Source organism: Melanotaenia boesemani, chromosome 22 (assembly GCF_017639745.1).
Source record: "Melanotaenia boesemani isolate fMelBoe1 chromosome 22, fMelBoe1.pri, whole genome shotgun sequence".
In the NCBI taxonomy this organism is placed as follows: domain Eukaryota; kingdom Metazoa; phylum Chordata; class Actinopteri; order Atheriniformes; family Melanotaeniidae; genus Melanotaenia; species Melanotaenia boesemani.
This window is the reverse complement of record NC_055703.1, coordinates 10,515,163-10,534,175: the sequence shown is the minus strand read 5'-3', so window position 1 is coordinate 10,534,175 and position 19,013 is coordinate 10,515,163. Positions and strand designations below refer to the sequence as shown.

General features: G+C 39.1%; 1 protein-coding gene across 1 annotated transcript; it reads left to right on the top strand.

Moving 5' to 3' along the window:
* The first annotated feature begins 7,557 nt into the window (after positions 1–7,557).
* LOC121633866 (E3 ubiquitin-protein ligase pellino homolog 2) lies at positions 7,558–18,619 on the top strand. The gene is made up of 7 exons (XM_041976164.1): positions 7,558–7,900; positions 11,651–11,780; positions 12,139–12,240; positions 13,269–13,466; positions 13,804–13,989; positions 14,081–14,286; positions 14,414–18,619. Exons 1-7 carry the CDS (start codon positions 7,821–7,823, stop codon positions 14,796–14,798), a joined length of 1,287 nt encoding a protein of 428 aa, XP_041832098.1. The 5' UTR covers positions 7,558–7,820; the 3' UTR covers positions 14,799–18,619.
* The last annotated feature ends 394 nt before the right edge of the window (positions 18,620–19,013 follow it).

Here is a 19,013-nt window from a genome sequence, read left to right as displayed (position 1 = left end):
GCAGTGGGAGGCATGTGTGCTGCTGCAGCCCAGTGTATCACCAGTGATTTAGGCTCACAGATGTAATTAATGGGGACTGTTCCACTTATTGACATCCTCTAGAGGACAGAGTTTTCACAGACTCTTCTTTCTATGAAATATGTTAACAAAAGCAAGCTTTTTTTCTGCTATTAAGAGTTGCTCCACATTTGTGTTCGCTGATGGCTCTTTGTGGTTCAAATATCTGTAAACCAGTCTGACATTGTAAATTAAAGAAAATCACAAGAAGTTGGGTAAACCAGAGTTCATCAGATATGACAGAAATATATGAGAGGAAGCTATACGTTTTTCTAATTACAATGAGATTTTAACCCTGTTAAAAGCAAAGACACAAACTGGTGGGTGAGTAAGGAGTTGTGTTTTCGTTGGTGGCAGGAACTGATGTCTGCTGCAACCTTCCTGTGTGATACGTGACACACCACAGCAACAGATGGACAAGTTTAGATACAAGAAAAAGTTTAACAAGGTAATTTGGACAAAAAAAAAGATTATTTTTTTTTAAATGGCTGCCTGGGCCTGAAATAATACAACGTAAAACATCTAAAATGGCTCTCTGTCATAAAAGTTAGAGTTCATGCTTAAACTGTGACTATTTTAGTTATAAAGTTAAAGGGGGGGGGTGTAACCAGCAGATTTCTGTATGGCATAAATCTCTCTTATAAAGCAGTGGTAATAAAACCTGTCATACCCAGGTCAAAGGCTGCAATACTCATGTTGTGTAATTATTAATAAGCCTGCTGTTGAATGCTGTCAAACTGAGGAGAGAGACAGTTACTCTAAATGTTGTCTGTCTATGATGCCTGTTAAATACCTCCCACTCACACAACCACATAAAAAAAGAGTTACCAAAACACCTCATATCCCTAAATTACACACAATAGTAGATCCAAAAATAACCCACCACACACAAGCCTCTCCACTGCTAATGACCCCTCTGAAAAACCATCTGCTTTTCCATGTGATGCACACCAGCAGCTGTAGGTGTGTATGTGTATGTACTTGGGTCATGTACATATATGGTACATTAGCAGGTGCCCTTGTGATTCTTGAAAGAAAGCAGTGTGGTGAAACTCTTCACTGTTTAAACTGAGCTGCAGCAATGTCCACAGTGAGATATTGTTCCCTGTTTCACTGAAGAGATAGTGTGACAGTAGGCCACAGTTCAACTTAATTAGCCAATAATGACGGCTCTACTGGCATTTGCTCTGTTCTTTTCCTACACAGGGGAAGAAACATAATAGTTACCACAAACTAAAGCACTGGCATGTGCAATTCACTGACTGCAAAGGTTGATCTTGTCACATGTTTACAAGGTTTATTTGTCCTATTTTTGCTGTGATTTATTCTGTGAGGTCCTCAATGCCTTCCTTATCTCCAGCTTCTCACATGATCTCCCATAATCTTTTTTTGTCTTGCTCAGTTTTATGCTGTGGTCCAGCTGCAGTAAAAACCTTCACATTTTCTCCAACCTAGCTACATGCCGACAGCCTAGTTAAAGCTATTATATGCAGCATATGCAATCAATTGCCACAGTTTATAACAGCACTTGTTTTCTGTGTTTTGTGACAAACCTGTTTGTATATGCAATTAATCTACTCTGTAGGGGGGCCAAAATCACTAGCGGGGCCTGGTTTGTCTGAGCTCCTGGAGCATGGGAATATGCTGAGCCATCTGCAGTATTGTGCCTGTTTATAAAGTAGAGGGAATGTGGTGTCTCTCAAAAGCACAGACACACTCCCAGCATGCACTCATGCAACACAAGTAGAACACTTGACTTTGGTAAGAAGGATTGTATTATGGTTGCTGTCACTATTTTTGGTGTGCATAATGTCTAAAAATCTTCAGTTCTGCTTCGCTGATGTTTCTGAGTTTTCACTACATTTAAGGGGGATGGTTTTGCTTAATGATAGACATACCTTTCCTTTGTTTGCTCCTGTCTCTATGGCAACAGCGACATAGACTCAGCAGCAGATGGCAAGAGCACAATAAGTAAATTGACTGTTTTGACTCCAATTTCTTGCCATTCTTTCACATCAGAACTGAATCCAGATTCAGGAATGTCTTTATGTCGCTCAATCCAGCAGTTGCATGAATCATAAACGTGCATGTTTCTAGCCATTTCTTTGAGAACATACTCAGCCTTTCATTGGTATTAGATGCATAAAATATCTGGGTTTTAGAAACATATGGTCACACAGTAGTATGCATAAGTTTAAACACCCCTTGTGAAATGGCAAATAATGGCCTGACTTACAAAAGATTGCACACCTTTCAAACTTTTTCACAGAAGGACTTGTTTTGTTTGTCCAGCTCTTACAGGTTTAAAATAACAAAAGAAGTAAATGGTTCAAAGCACAAGTTTGAACACCCTGTGTGGTCAGTGCATAGTTACACTCCCTTTGGCAAATGCTTTTTGTAGGCAGCTGAGAGTCCAAATTAGGCTCTATAGGTGCACAAATGAGTGCCCCACGTTTAAGACGGAAGCAGTTTTAGCTACACACACTTTTGTATTTGCTCGAGAAGTAAAAAAAAAAAAAAAAGGAACCGGTATTCTGCAGGCGTAATTTATGTTAGGCATTTCTCTGTTGATTTGTTTATGTGCAAATTTTTGCTCTCGACTTCACATGAGCTGAAACAGGTATTTCAACATGTTTCATGTCATGTTTACTGCGGAAATTGAAACCAAAGGACCAAAGGTGAGGTTTAGGAGTCATTATTAATTTGGTTGTGGATGGGGGGAAAAAAATAGGACTTTTTAAACTAGAGCAAATTGCTCTGTCACAGGTTCAGTGGTTATCTAAAAATATCTCCAAACTTCCAAGTATGTAGAACATTACCAGAGTTGTTCCAAAAAGGCTCATAGTTGTGTAAGTTCTACACAAACTCCCACCTCTAGATTATCATCAGTCATCCCTCATCCTTCACTAGCCAAAAATCTCATTATGATATCTGAAGTAATGCGTCCCACATGTTCACAGTAACGCAAACAATTTGACCTGTGATTTGCCCACCAAATATGGTTTCTTGATAACTTAACTAATGTGGTTCTTCTTTACAACACACCAAGGAGCTGATTCATTTCCAGTTTGGCTGCTTCAATCCCTTACTATTACCAAAATCCATAAATATCAAGGTAGGCAGACATAAATTGTTTACTGACAACATCTATTTATTTAGGGAACTGCGAATAAAGCTGAGCAGCCACCAATGCCACATGCTGTGATTAAGATGACAATTTTGTCTGTCTAATGAGGCTGTCTTAGCACAAAACGGCTGTCAATCAAAACGGCCATGTCTGATTTTTAACATAAATTCATTCTGTCTGTATCAGCTGCATCACGGCTGTGCTAGACTTCTCAGTTTCCTCTGCTATTTATAGCACTGGGGTGGTGTTCTGAGCAGAAAGATGGCTTATTAACAGAGTTCCTTTTAAACTCTCCATGACAGCAAGCATCTGTTCTGCTAAGTGTCCTCCAGCAGGCTGATGGATCCTTCAGCCTGCTGGCATTCTGCTTCTTAAAATGATCTATGCTCTTCAGTGAAATGCTAAAAAAGATATTCTTCCCTTGGGAATAAAGCATAATAATTAAATCCTGTATATGCAGCTTACTACCAGACAAGGACTCAGTTTATTCATTCAGAGCATACTTTAAATTCCTTCACAGGCAAGATCAGTAAACAACCAAGGCATTGCAAACTGAATCTTATTATGACCATAAACTATAAAATAGAGAGGTGATGATTAATTTTTTTTAGTTCCTGCTAAAACTCAGTCAAATGGTAACCAGAAAGAGAAGAGTACAGTAAGAGTAACAGAGGGTGTGACCTTAATCCCACAGTAAAAAGGAAAGAAATATATACTTACTTGAAATGGACTCTCTCTCTCACACACACACACACAAACAAATGCACATGCACATCTGGTCCATCCAGTTCTTACTTTGTATCTCAGATCAAAGTAAGCTGGAGGTTAAATTTGTGGGCCACAGCTGAAACTATTTGCTCCATGACTGCAGTGGATAGTCATTCATAAAATAGGGGTGTGGTTGCTTGTTGTGTTGATACTGATGTTCATTCATGAGTCACTACTGGTTGAATTCTCTGTAGTTGCACCACTTCAGTTCAGTTAAGTATATGGTGGCTGCCGTTTTAACTTGTTGTCATATCAGCCCGATCAACACTAAATTTGTCCAGGCAAATATTATACTGTCATGCAGCATGTCTGATAAGGATTTACATCACCACGCTGTGCAGAGTCATGCAGAGTACTCTATTCTCATCTCTACCCTGCAAACAAGCCACTGCATGTTGCACCAGGCTGCCGGAGTACAAATAAAGCTACTGTTTCAAATAAAGGGAGCAATGCCACTGCGGAGACTGAAAAGACCTTGTTACTGACCCTACATCTCTGGGTGCCGTTCAGAAAGCTTGCAGTAATAGGGTGATAATGTGGTCTCGCAAAAGACAAAAATATTTAACAAAACAAAGTGTTGCTGTCTGACCAGATTCAAGTCCAACACAGAGGCGTTTAGTCTTCACCACTCTCTCCTGCTCTCCTGTCTGTTCGCAAAACTATCTCAAAGGAAAACTATAAAATCTAAAGTACTGCTAAGTTTAGAAGAGGAAATTAGAAAAACATAAAATAAATACAAACACACATAAACAAAGACACAACACGTTATTTTGTTCTGCTTTGTTATGTGTTTCTGAAATTTACAGTCACCCATTATTTTTTCATACTTTGCTTCCAAGAAATCAGACGTTTTGTCCTCTTTGAAAAAGGTCTTGAGCAATAGTTCTCCAGGCCTTCTGTACGCCCTATCCAAAGTTTTTCTTTGGACATGAACTGCTGTTTCACTTATTTTCATCCAGCCCTGATACCTGAACATTTTCATGGGATTTTCTTTAAAATTCAATTATCTATTCAATTGTTAGGCCACTTCACTACAACTCTTACAAGCATAGAAAAGGTCACTAACTCAGTTTTGTCTGCACATAACAGGCAGCTTAACAAAATAAATTATTTTAAATAATATCTTTTCACACTTTGTAAATGGAAGCCTGTTGCAAAATCATTTAATTTCTTAAGATGTATTTACGAAAAATTTTACAGGCATAAAACAGTATCTGTGAACCAATCGCTTGATATGATAAAACAAAGACTTTCTGAAGAAGGAAATTAGGATATTAAAAGATGAAAAATGGTGGTTCTATAAAACAATTTTAAATGTGGGGATATTAAAAATTTACCTAATCTGTGCACATTTATATTACTAAAAGGGCATCAATTATATCCTTATTGTTTTTCTTTTTCTTTTTACTATCATGTTTACAATAATGTATTGTCAAGATGCAGCCCATCCCATGAAAAAGTATACTTCATATTTTTACATCCAAAAAACAGGTGTGTTGGGCCCAGGTAAGACCCAGGACATGCTGGATGGATTACATCTCTCGGCTGGCCTGGGAACGCCTCAGGATACCGGACAAGCTGGTGAATGTGGCCGGGAAGAGGGAAGTTTGGGCTACCCTTCTTAGGCAGCTGCCCCCGCGACCCGACTCTGGATAAGCAGAAAATGGATGGATAGATGGATATATATATGTATATATATATATAGAAAGATCATCAGGTCAGGATCACCTAATAACTAACTAACATTTATGTCTGTATGTTATTAGGTGACATTTATGCAAGGCTGGAAACAAAATCCTCCAAATTCACTCATGTTCACTCATTACTAATCCAGCTGCACTGGCTTCCCTTTTATCACAGAGTGTGTTTTAAAATTCTGTTGTTGTTTTTTTTTCGAGCCCTACTTTACCAAGCACCTGATTATATTGGAGACTTTCTACAGCCCTATGTTCCCAGCGGGGTCCTGAGATCAAGTGATCAAGGTTTGCTGGTTGACAGAGCTTTTGCAGCAGTGGCTCCATCCATCTCCATATATATATTTTTTTTAACACTCAATTTTGAAAACAGGACCAAAGACCAAAACTAATTTACAATACTGATGCTGCAGACTGAAAATATTAATTTCTCACCATATACTCAGTTACACTAACATGTCGTTCAGCAAGGAAAATCAGAACTCTTCTTTATTCAGGTGTTATCACCTCCTCAGGTCCTTCCTCTACCCTCTGTCTTCTCTTCTTTGAGCTCCTCCTCTCATTCTCACTCTTCTTCTTCTAAGACAAGTGAACTCAACTGCTGGTTTTTAAAGCACTAACACCTAGCTGATTACTGTGTTTTCAATAAGGCATGTGTGTCCCCACATCTGGTGAATGTGGTTATCCAGTTTGTTCATTAGTGTGATCATTGGCAAGCCAGGGCTCTGTAATGAGAAGGAAGTAGCCTCACAATCCTTATCTGTGTCTATGGTGTAAAGATTTGTGTAGAGATTTGCACATCATTGTGTGTAATGTTTTGCAAAAAGCATGAAACTGAGTCTGTGCTTATTGTTGTGCAACTCTGGAGAGGTGTTTTGTTTCTTATGTGTAAAGATTTGTTAATTGTGTGAAAATTTTCATTTTGGTGTGTAAACAGTTGTGAAAAACTAATAACTTCGCTTAAGATTTTTGGCCAGTAGGCTACTGTATTTATTTAAAGATATGTTGTACTTATGATTGTATGGTTTCAGAGAGTAAAGCACATAAAACTTCAACTGGTATGGTGAAGAACTGTGTAAAAAGAAATGTGTTGGTAAAGTCACTTTTGCCTTAATCAGTGGTATTCAGACCGTTTGCCATATAATCCAACAAAAATATACAACAAAGAATACAGAAAGTGTTAGTATGACAAAGTAAATGTATAACTTGTGCATGCAAAGTACATGTGTAAAGTTATATTTTGCCATAGCACTGCCCTCATGTGGTCATAACATTGTACTTTACTACACTTTGTGGGTGTGTGAGAATGAGCGCGTGTGTGTGAGGAAGAGGGAACAACAAGACAGAGGATAAATGTATGCTACAGTCAACCTATATCTGACTCAGCTCCTATATGAAAAGCAGGGAAGAAGAACAGAGGTGCTGTCTGGGGCGTGAAGCTGACCCACATCTTGGCTCTACCACAACACACCCCCAAAACACATCATTACGTCAGACTGTATAATGGCTCATAAGACCAGTGCATCATATGATATCCAAGCACTTAATCAAAGCAGGTAGTCTATTACTTTAAATACACCAGGATGCCTCTACAAGCCTGGGAATACTGATACTTCCTGTGAATTTCCAAATGCCTCAGTTTATTCTGTCAGTGGGTGCCAGCGTCTCATCATGGATGCATCCATTTGTACTACTGTAGGTGGGTTGGTCCTTTAAATTTATTCACACTTCTTATAATAAAGAGCATTTAAAAATATATAATTGGCAATAAATTTTAAAAACTGTTTGAAACGACATGAAAACAGTTGTTTTACAGGACATTAGTATTCCTCTGACATTTTAATGTGTGTTGTGACTGAATCCCCCCCTATAAGATTTGGTACGTCCTACACCCTGCCGTTAGCCGTTGTTATACCCTATGCTACTGAACAGATTTGCCGCGATACAAACTAGCTTCTCACTAGCTTTAAACCTACGAAAAGATGCACCATAACGAGATTAAAATAAGAAAACAACCATCCCGAAGTCTGGAAAAACTTTACTCAACTGTGCTCAAACTTTAATAGACTAAAAGCCAAACCACTTACCTACAGTTTGAGTGTGTTAGCATTGTTTTATCTCAACACTATTGCCATTGGACGCTTCTTTTTCTTCTTTTGGAACAGTCTAATCTGATGAATTCACCGAAAAAAGACGGAGATGATGATGTGCCCGTTAAAGACCCGGTAAAATACGGAGAATTGGTCATTTTGGGGTAAGTCTCTTACGCGTAAATATTATAGTAACGCTTCGAGAAACGCTCCAGTAGCAAATTAACCTTAAATGTGCGGCGGCTCCATCGGCACGATAAACCAGATAAATAAAATAAATGAATAGACGAGGTTTCACCCAGACCTGCCACTAAACACATTACCTTTACCACTGTTCTTTAGATGGCATATTAATTATAGTAAAATATTTCCGCTCATTTCTCGTTCCTTACACATTGGGTTATTTGACCAGTGTGGTAGTGTAGTTGTGTAGTAAAGTAAGTTTATGATCCACACGAAAGAATATGATCTGAAATTATATTGCAGTATTGTTTTCTCTTCATTCATTGTACGTTTGAGTGGAAATTGTATAAAAATCTGCTGTAGCTATACTACACGAGGCTGCAACGGATGTAGCCGCTTTTTCATCAATGGTTGTAGTGGGGGTGAGCAGCGCTGGACTGCTCAGGCTGAAAATCCCAATGATGTCATACACTGCTGGATCCGTGACTGCTAAAAGTAGGTCTGAGGCGAATATCATTGTCTGAAATATGCATGTACCTTGCTCATATTTTCTTTGGTTGGTTATTACGTGTTAATAAAAACGTCTCAGGCCAGTCTATGCCAAGGAGAAGGAAGAAGGAGGAGGAGGAGGAAGAAGAGAAAAGCCCCTTTACACCACTAGCGCGCACACAGTAGGCAGGATATGCTGATGACAGTCACCAGCTTCCACAGCATTTCCAATCCGACTTCTCCACACGGTGCAGGATCTGCAGGGACCAGAAATGCCACAGTACACACACATGCACATGTGCACAGTCATATCCAGGCCTCCCTTTCGTCCTGCAGAGCTTCCTGTGTATTCCAAAGATAACTGACCTAATGGCCTGTCACTTCCCCTCTGGCTGAGCATGGAGCGTGGAGGCTGTAGCTGGCCTGCATCAGAATACTGATTAGTTGTCCCCCTTGTCATTTGACTGTTTAAACAGAGCCTTCCTTTACTTGTTCTGATCACAACAAGGAACTGAGACATGAATGCATATTTTGAGGTTTTCCGCTGTGCAAGTTAAGTGTGTGAACTGTAACACTTTTAATCATAATGCACTGAGGGCTGAATATACATGCATATCAGGTCTTTTTAAAACTGCAGTGATTGAGATCTGATTGTACTTGGCCAGACTGATGGCATCAAGGCTGTTCATATTCTTTTTGCAGTTTTGAACAGTTGCTGGGTGATGTAGGAAAAAAAGATTCCATAATCATACACAAATTTGTGTGTGAAAAGTGCATCAGTTCCATTAGAGCTAAACAAAAAAAACATTTATGTAATGTTATTATTAATACAATTACACCATAAAATTGGTTTTATTATAGATCAGAGACATAACAAGAACATCTGTCTCCAGACACACAGCAAGTGAATTTGACACAGGCTTTCTTTCCACTGCTTTCTGTCAGACAAGATAATTTCCAGACCTCCTTTTTAGATATGTTTTTACTTTAGATCTGCCAGCCTTGATGATCACATGCCTCGTGTGGTCGATGCCTGCTTCACTGCAGGCCATGTGATCTTTGCAGTGGCAGCCTGCCACCACTCTTTACCTTAGTTAGCCTGGATACCTCACATTATGGTCAGCAGTCCAAGAAAGCTCAGTGCACTTATAACCCACGCTTATCACTATCGTAACACCTTTTGTCCCCCCCAACACACATGCACACCTTTCTGTTCTTAACACAGCCTGCGTTACATTCCTCCGGCTCTCATCCAGTCCCCTTGCTGCCAGCCTTCCTGTGTATTTCTCAGTGCTGACTTTGACAGAAGCAGGTCTCCGTGGTTACTTGCCCTCAACGAAAATAAACCCTGTGTTGGGGGGCAGAAGGAGTGAATATTTCATATTGTGCTTTATGGTGTGTGCGCACACATGCTAAGATGCAGGCTAGAAGTGCCCACAGCAGCACCTCATGGAGCTGCTCCTCCACTCACATCTCTTTTCAAGTTTGGCCTGTTCTTTCTGTGCTTCTCATTTAATTGACCTTATTTAGTGTCCAAATAATTGAAAAAGCCTCTTTCTCTCTCTCTTTCTAAGAGGATTTTTACTCCCATGTCCTCTTATCTTGTCTTATTTTATTTATTTTGCCTGCTGATCAGACCCCACCCCCAGAGCTTTGTCTTCATATGTCCTGTTTTCTTGATCCAACCCAGTTTGGTCTGACAGGCCAGGTAATAGTTAGCAGTAGCACTAAGTCATGCTCCTTGGTTGGACTCTATTGCAAATAAAAAAGGGCTTATTAGTAGTTTTGTTTTTAAGGTAACAAGCTGTACCTGATTTCGTTTGCAGCTTTCCAACTTGGCTGCTTGAGATTCGTGTCAACAGAAAGATTAATAGAAAGAATATCATTAAAAATACATGATGTCAACAAACTTTCCCACAGACACGCTGACTTGTGGACCCACTAAAACCAGCCTGTTCTAATTTTAAAAACAAACTGAACAAATGGCCATCAAAGAGAGAGAGAGAAACACTGTTAAGAATAATATAAGAACATCTTAGGTAACCTATAAAATGCTTTTTTTTTCTTCAGAATTGAGATCTTGTTTATACTTGGCTTGGTTTCTTTTTTTGATTCTTTGTCAGCAGCTCAATATAAGTATCACTCTCTGGTTACAATTTGATTATAAAATGTTTAACCAAGTAGATTTTGATGAACTGATTAAATCAGGTGCCATAACTGAAATGCTTCTTGTTGAATTAACAATAGTTTCTGTGTCAAGAGTCAAGGCAGCCAGTGTGTTTCCTTGAGACTTCACTGTGAGGTCATTGTAGATGAGTCAGAACAGATCCCGACCAGATGCCCCCTGATCAGATTATGTCCAACTGCCTTTAAAGACAGTTGTTGTCTATATAGTTATGGGAAATTATTCATGCCTTCTGGGTTTCATTTTGATATTGATAAGGACCATGTTCTGCTGATTAGCAAAAAGCAGCTCACTGCCTTCTGTGTGAACTCAAATTGTGAAAATTATATTTTTAAGGAGTGTAAAATAAAGTAACAGAGCAAATTTACTAGTAAGAAATTGTCATTTCAAAATTGTTTTCATGGAAGAAAACCATCCTCCAAAAAAAAGTTGAGTTTTAAAACAGTCATAAAAAAAATCAGTTTTCACTTTTTATTATCGAACAAAAACGACTCATTCAAAGTACATTTCTTAATCCTGACTGGATCACTGTTTTATGTAACAGTGTTTAGCAAGATTTTCTTATAAAAAGGAATTATAACATGCTGGAAACCTTTTCTGCTGTTAAAAAAAAAAGAGGTCAGATGAAGAGGGAGCCCCTCTTGAGTAACGTGGACTTTAGGTACAAGTGGAGTGAGTCAGATCAAGTACTAGTTGTTCGGTTCAGCACTTTAATATGCCTCACAAGAGGCCAGAACATGCTGCTTTAATCCATTTCAAAGGAATATTGAAGGAAATATTTATACAGATGTACTGCATTTATTCATACAGAGATATTGGTGGATTCAGTAGCACTAAAAGCAGTGACACATAAATGGAGTAAACTAAGAAGATGTTTGTGTTTTTCATATGTTTGGTTTTGTAATACGATTAAGGTATATTAATGGAGCTTAGTTAACTGGAGTGTCTGTTCACATGGTCCTGTAGTTGTATTCTAGCCCAGTCTGAGCTTCTTAATCATGATCTATTATTTCACTTGTCTAATTTTCTTGAATTTGGTCTCTGATCTTTGCTTCAGGTACAATGGCTCTCTGCCAAGTGGAGACCGAGGTCGCAGAAAGAGCCGCTTCGCTCTTTACCGACGGGCCAAAGCCAACGGTGTCAAACCCAGTGCTGTGCACATCCTCAACACACCGCAAGATAGCAAGGTGTGTGCGCCACATTTTTTGTTTTTAAACAGAATGCAACATTAGTTTCTTTCCTGTTGTTTTCTGTTAGTGTGTCAAAGGAAAGAGTCAGGTGTGTGTGAGATGTCCATCTGAGTGTGTTTGTGTCTTTCTGTATAAGTGCATGATTGCATGACTGATACATGCTGTCCTTTGTAAAATGAAGATAAATTACCTGTTCATCACCATCAGGTTGCTGTTTTTTCCTACATATATATTTTTTTTCTTTACTTAAGCTTAAAGTAATGAATCTCCAAAGATACTATACTTTGTTTGAAAAAGAAAGACTGTTCTGGACAATGAGTGCATTAATGCAGCTTGTTGCTGCTTGTTGTTGCAGGCAGTGCACAGCAGGGGGCAGCACAGCATCTCTTTCACTCTGTCCCGTAACCAAACTGTGGTGGTGGAGTACTGCCATGACAACAGCACAGACATGTTCCAGGTAACATACAGAGGAAATCATGTCTTTCAGGGTGTCTCCATCAGTGATGAGAGAAATTACAGCAAAAATAATGCTACAGTTGTGAAAATGACCAAGTTTCTCCCAAAATATACTGTTATGTAATGCCATCAAAGTAATACTAAAGAAGGTAGATTATTTTTGTCCAGAGCTGTGAGCATTTATTATTAAATATAACTGCTTGTACGTGATAGTTCTACAAATATCTATTTTTATGTTTCTATTATAATAAGAATCATGTCATTTTTGCTTTATTTTCAGCTATAATGAGCTGCTTTACCTAACTGGGTAAAAAAAACTGTTTCAAAGAAAATGAAAGTCATACTTTAATAAAACCTGCACACAAACTGCTTTAATTAATATGCAAAACAGCATATTCATATGTTTTATTGTTTACAGCAATAATTATTTATTTATTTTTATTTTGAAGAAAGAAATCACAAGTAAATAAAGCATGTTTATAAGCACTAGATCAAAAACTCCCTTTAGATCAAAAACTTACTTTTCCCATTAGTATGTCTGTAAATATTATATAAATTGGCAGTTATTGTCATTATTTTATATGTAGTCCATGGTGACTATTGTTTCACATTGTAGTTGTATTTTATTATATTTGGATTGTTTAGTCATTGCTTGCTTCTCTGCAAACTGATTTATAAATTGTTCCTGGATGACATAATTTAGTCCTAAAGACCGTCAATACAAGATCATCTGCCTATTCCTTATATTATTCTTTAACTCCATCTGTAGATGTAGATGACTACTAAGTTTGAAGAGGCACAAGATCAATCCTCCCTCCTTTCTAGAATTTAACATAGTAATATAATGATACTATAATTATAAAAATGATTATTAAAAACTAAAAGGTTCTAGTTGTACAGTTTGCCTCAATGTCTTCAAACATGGTCACAAAATCTGACTGAATGATTTCAGTCTGAAACTCTTGACTTTTGTTTCAGTTAACAAAACCCTGACTTGTAAGTGAACGACATCTGTGTCTTTGCCTGCAGATCGGGCGCTCCACAGAAAGTCCCATTGACTTTGTGGTGACAGACACCTCTGGAGGGGGAAAGGAAGGGGAGGACCCCTCCATTGCTCCCAGTACCATATCCCGTTTTGCATGCAGAGTGGTGTGTGAACGCAATCCACCCTACACTGCACGCATCTATGCTGCAGGTTTTGACTCTTCCAAAAATATCTTCCTAGGGGTGAGTAGACCAATAATCTACAAATAAACATTTTAATGTGAGAAGTGTATTTGGAATTCATATTTAAATTTTCATTCAAATTAGTTCATCAAACCCATGAATTATATCTTGTATGAATGACCAGACTGGTGATGTCATGTTAATATGTGTGAGGTTGTGATCAAATTAATACCAAGATGGCGTTCTGGTACTAAAAAGGAATGAATGACTTTTTCTGTTTGGAAATATGCAACCAACACTTGTTGTCCCTGCTGACAGGGCATACATTCATTATATAATAACATTTAAAAAAAAAAAACAAATTATCTCTTTATGCTTTAATGGCTTCATCCCACAGGAGAAAGCAACCAAATGGAAAAACCCTGATGGGCACATGGATGGCCTGACCACCAATGGGGTGCTAGTGATGCACCCAGAGGGTTTCCCAGAAGACCCCAAACAGGGTCTGTGGAGGGAGATCTCTGTGTGTGGAGATGTTTATGCCCTGCGGGAAACACGCTCTGGACCCAGCAGGGGAAAGCTGGTGAGTCGCTGCTGGTTTTACTATAATGTTGATATTACTTTAGGCTTCATCAAGCTTTTATTGTAAGTGTCTGTCTGTATGCCGTTCTCAGGCAGAGGGAGAAAGCAGCGCACTGCGCGATGGTTCCCTGGTGGATCTCTGTGGTGCGACCCTATTGTGGCGCACAGGGGAAGGGCTCATGCGCGCCCCCACTTTGCGTCACCTGGAGGCACTTCGTCAGGAGCTTAACGCATCGCGGCCCCAGTGTCCTGTAGGCCTCAGCACACTGGCCTTCCCCAGCCTGCCACGCAGCCACAGGTGCTGGCACTAGCATTCAGTAACACAAATTACCTGTAAAATTCTGCATTGTGCTTTTAGACTGTTAGACTTGTACACATGTAAGAGTGGCTGCTTACAGAATTTACAACTCATTGTGTTACTCCAGCCTTGAAGATCGTCAGCCCTGGGTCTACCTCGCCTGCGGCCATGTTCATGGACGCCACGACTGGGGCCAAAGATCTGAAGGAGTGGAGGATCCAGGAGAGGGCGAAGGATCTACAACCCGTCGAGAATGTCCCTTGTGCAGGAGCGTAGGTCCCTATGTGCCCCTGTGGCTGGGCTCTGAGCCTGCTGTGTATGTGGACGCAGGAGCTCCTACTCACGCTTTCGTGCCGTGTGGCCATGTTTGCTCAGAGAGGACAGCAAGGTATTGGGCGGAGACTCCTCTCCCTCACGGGACGCACGCCTTCAGACCTATCTGCCCCTTCTGCTCCACTGCCCTCAGCACCCCTGGCTGGACACGGCTCATCTTCCAGGGCCCCATCGACTAGTCGCTACTTCTCAGCAACCACTATCACATTAACAGGAAGCTAACCCGGGCTTCATTTATGTTGCAAACATTGATGAAGGAAAGGTAATTAATTTGGAGTGCTTAACTTATTCTACATGTACTACAACACTCTCCAAAGTTGTGTTACTGAATGTAGTTCAGTTCTGAAGACTCCCCCCTTTTGTTTATCCTTCAGTGCTTCAAGATCAGGAAGTCGCTTGAAAACAGACATGACAGGGTAATCACTGCTGTCATGTCGAGAGCACTTCCTCTAAATTCTAAGGGATGTCTCATCCTCTGTCATGCATGAGCCTGGCATAATTTTTATGCCAGCTGATTTTAATGATTGCCCATCCTTCAACTTGACACCTCTGAGAGGCAACACTGCACATAAACAGGGGCTAAAATGATGCTGCTCGACCCCTTTCAGACAAGCAAAACCACACCAATATAACCGTATATTTTATCAGGTCTAAACACAATTTTTGTCCTTTTTATTGACATAGTATAAAATAAGTATTTTTGCACATACAAAATGAATGGCCTTAACTCTCAGTTTGACAGCATTTATTGCAAGCATGTGTTCTCTTTCACTTTTCAACCTGATGTCTTACAACTCCAGCATCATTTCAAGAAGTGCTACAGCTGAATGTCCTCTTTTTTGTTTCCTGTGTTGGTCGCAGCAGCTTTGATCAGAAACATCTGGTTTAAATTTAATCAAAAGCATATTGTACTCTTAGCGTCTTTATAAAAATGCATTTTGAGTTTTCCTTGATGAACTAACAGCTGATTGACTTTATAGCTGTTTCTCAATCATCTGCTGGCTTACCCTATACAAGGTGGGTTTAGGGGCTTGTTCTTCCATGCAGCATTTCAAATTCCTAGTGAAGCATGAAGGCAATTTTTAAGTATATGCAGTTCTCACCTTTTGTCTAAACATATCCTTTTGTTATGAAGTCTATGCAAGGATATCCCATAACAACACACCATGTGTTGTATTTAGTTGGAAAGAATATATGTCCAACTCTTTTGATTACCCTGAGTAATCAAAGGAGAGTTACATACAGGAAATTGAACCCTAACTGAGAAGCAAAATAAGGATAAACAAAGGCAGGGAATGAAACTGGGTAAACTCCTTCACAACTCTCGAAAGCAATAATAGCACTCGCATAGATAAGCTAAATGTTGTGCTATGTTTGGCCTAGTGTTTGTCCTTCAAACATGGGTGAAATGGTTTCCAGGTTAAGGGCTCAACCAGAGGGGTGTTCAAATTTGTCACTCGATTATTTAATGAGTGCTGTAATCAAAGCACTTGAATTAAAAGATGAGCAACCAAATCAGCGACTAAATATTAATTTATCATGCTGACAGAAACCTTTGCGAGTAGACTCAGACCATTCTGCATTGCTTCTGTTATTAGATTGAACAAACTTCTGGTTAATGAATTACTCTAAACAGGGTCTGTGTTAATGTGATGGAGTGACAGTAGATTCAAATCTTGTATAACCTCAAAAAGAAATGTTCTCTCTGTTTCAAAGAAAACTATTTTGTTAGGAAATGGGTAGGGGTTCATTTGGGGAAATGAGAGATGGGGTGTGGGATTCTTTTAGATGTTCGATGTTTAAAAAAACAAAAACAATAGCTATTTTTATAACGACAGTTGGTTTTAGTTAACTGTCCTTACTCAGTGTAAACGAGTTCTGTATGTGTCCAGTTCTAACTGTGTGGTAGTTGTAGGAGAGCCTGTGAGTGAGAAAACATTGCCAACACTGTGTCCACTTACACACTGCTACCATAAAACATTGCCCAGACAATGAATGTAGCCAACTACTCGGGCTATATTTAGCCTTTGCTGGTGCTCATATGGAATGGTCTATATTGTGATACTATTTTTGTAACTAAATATTATGGTGTAGCTTGGTGAACTAGCTTGAAAAAGTGTGGTCCTTTCAATAATAGCCTCAAGTATGGAAGAAAAGACATAAATGTGTCTAGCTTGCATGTGCTGAACATACACATACAGTATGTACACTAAATGTACACTTATTTGAAAACTTTGCACGGTGGATTGCCAACTTATTCATGCTGAGAGCATTTGTCACAGATCAAGTTGTCTTCCGAGTCCTCAGTTGTTTCTGTTTTTTTTTTCTTTTTGAAAGAGGGGAAAAAAACAGAGCCTAAAAATAATCCTCATACTTGATAGATCTTTGTAAAGAGACCTCTCACATCCCACTTTGTACAACTATGCGAATAATTTCCACTAAACTAATTCACTGCAGAAAGCGTCTCTAAGTTGGCATTTGTTTACATTTTCAATTCAAATCCATCCTGGAGCTTTTTAAGCTCATGAAAGCAAGCATACTTTCTCATTTAAAGTTTAAATGCAAGATTTGTTGTGTGGTGGATAAGTGATGTAGTGATGATATTTGCTGTAGCTCAGGATTGGTGATCTCAGATTCATGACTGGCATGGCCTAAAGGAAGCCTGTCAGAAGATACATAGAGCCAGAACGATTCCAAAGTGCAAAACACACACAGGACATACAGTGTGAGAGTATCCACATCTAATGTCCAAATTACAAAAGGCATGATCAGTGGTGTAGTGGTGCCTCGAGCAGCCTGTCCAGCGAAGATAAACTTATGATTTCTATGACATCTCAGATGATTTACATAATTAGGTACTTAATTTACCCTAAAATGGAACAGTAGTTTTTGCACGTTGACACTTAACCTCTGCTGCTTGACTTCAGGGAATAAGAAACATTATGAAACTAGCATAGCAACAGAAGTGCTGCAGATTTTTTCCATCATTACTGACCCAAAGACTACAGGATAGGAGGAGTACTTAATTACTGTATGCATTTTAAGTCTGTCTTCCCTCAGCCACCCACACCTAAAAAAAAAAATTCACAACTATTCCCACCATTTTCTCCCTGTGATCGGCTTGCTCTAGCTGACCGTTGTGCCTAAACCTAACCGGTCCATCCAATGAGGGCAACAAGGACCAGCCAATCATGATGAGAAGGCTGGGTTATTCCTGTGCCATCCTTGTTTTAAAAAAAAGCTCACAGCTGAATGTACTGCACATCAGAGAGCATTTTAGAAGTAGTTATATTCAACGTTGAATGAAATACAGGTTTCAATACAACATACCTGCATATACCCCTGCACTACACCACTGGGCATGATCCCCACAGGTCAGTCATATACGGGTTTTCATAAATCTAAAACGGGCTCCAACAGGCAATTAAAACATCTTTTATCAGCTGCCCTTTGTAAATCATGCCAAATCCAGTAAATTCTGCTTTTGAGTATATAAATATGTCTATATACAACAGTACCACTATTGGCATGTGGATGGATGAAACGTCGCAGCACCCTCATTTGTTTTTGTATCGTCACTCTTGGCTTTGCTTTCCTCTTCTTTTGAACCCTTTCTGGGTTGTAGGTGTTCATATGTGGTTTGATTTATTTGTACTTTAGATTTCAGTTATGTTGAAAAGGTCAGTAACAGTATTTTAGCACAGTATAAGTTATTTGATTTCACCTGTAGCATAAACATTTTTTCAATATTAATTTTTACTATATTTCTCAAATGACCATTTCAGATGGCAAAACCTCAGTCTCCTCAACTTACAGTATAAACTCACTTTATTATAGGTGAGTGCGTAGCTGACATGTATACTACAGCGTACAAACCTCACAATTAACAATGCATTCCTTTATATCTGTTATGTACAGTTATTTTGTATTATTTTATAACATATTCTTCTGTAATTGTCCGGTGCACAGACAATCGCTATACACGTGTCAATAAACCAGTTAAAAGAAAAACATGTCTGTCTCTTTTTCATCTGAACCAAATCAGCATAATGTGGGAGAATGTGGTTATCATACAGCGAATAATATTTCAGAGAATAAAGCTGGTTCCAGCAGAGGGCGCTCTTTGCTAGCTCTGAGGCTGAGTTAGTCAAGCACATCATGAGATTGCTTTGAATTGCATCACCTGTTTAAAATAACCATCTGTTTTAATGAGCCGTTTTGGCAGCCATGTACGGTACATCACCATGAAAATGTGATAAGAAGCTGAAAATTACAGAATGCTTGATTTCAAATAGCAACTTAAAGACTTTGCAAAGAATTCAAGATGTTAAAGACCCCTGGAAAGGCTGCCGAGAGTGGCGTGATTCAGAAGTTTTTACAGAAATTGTGGCACT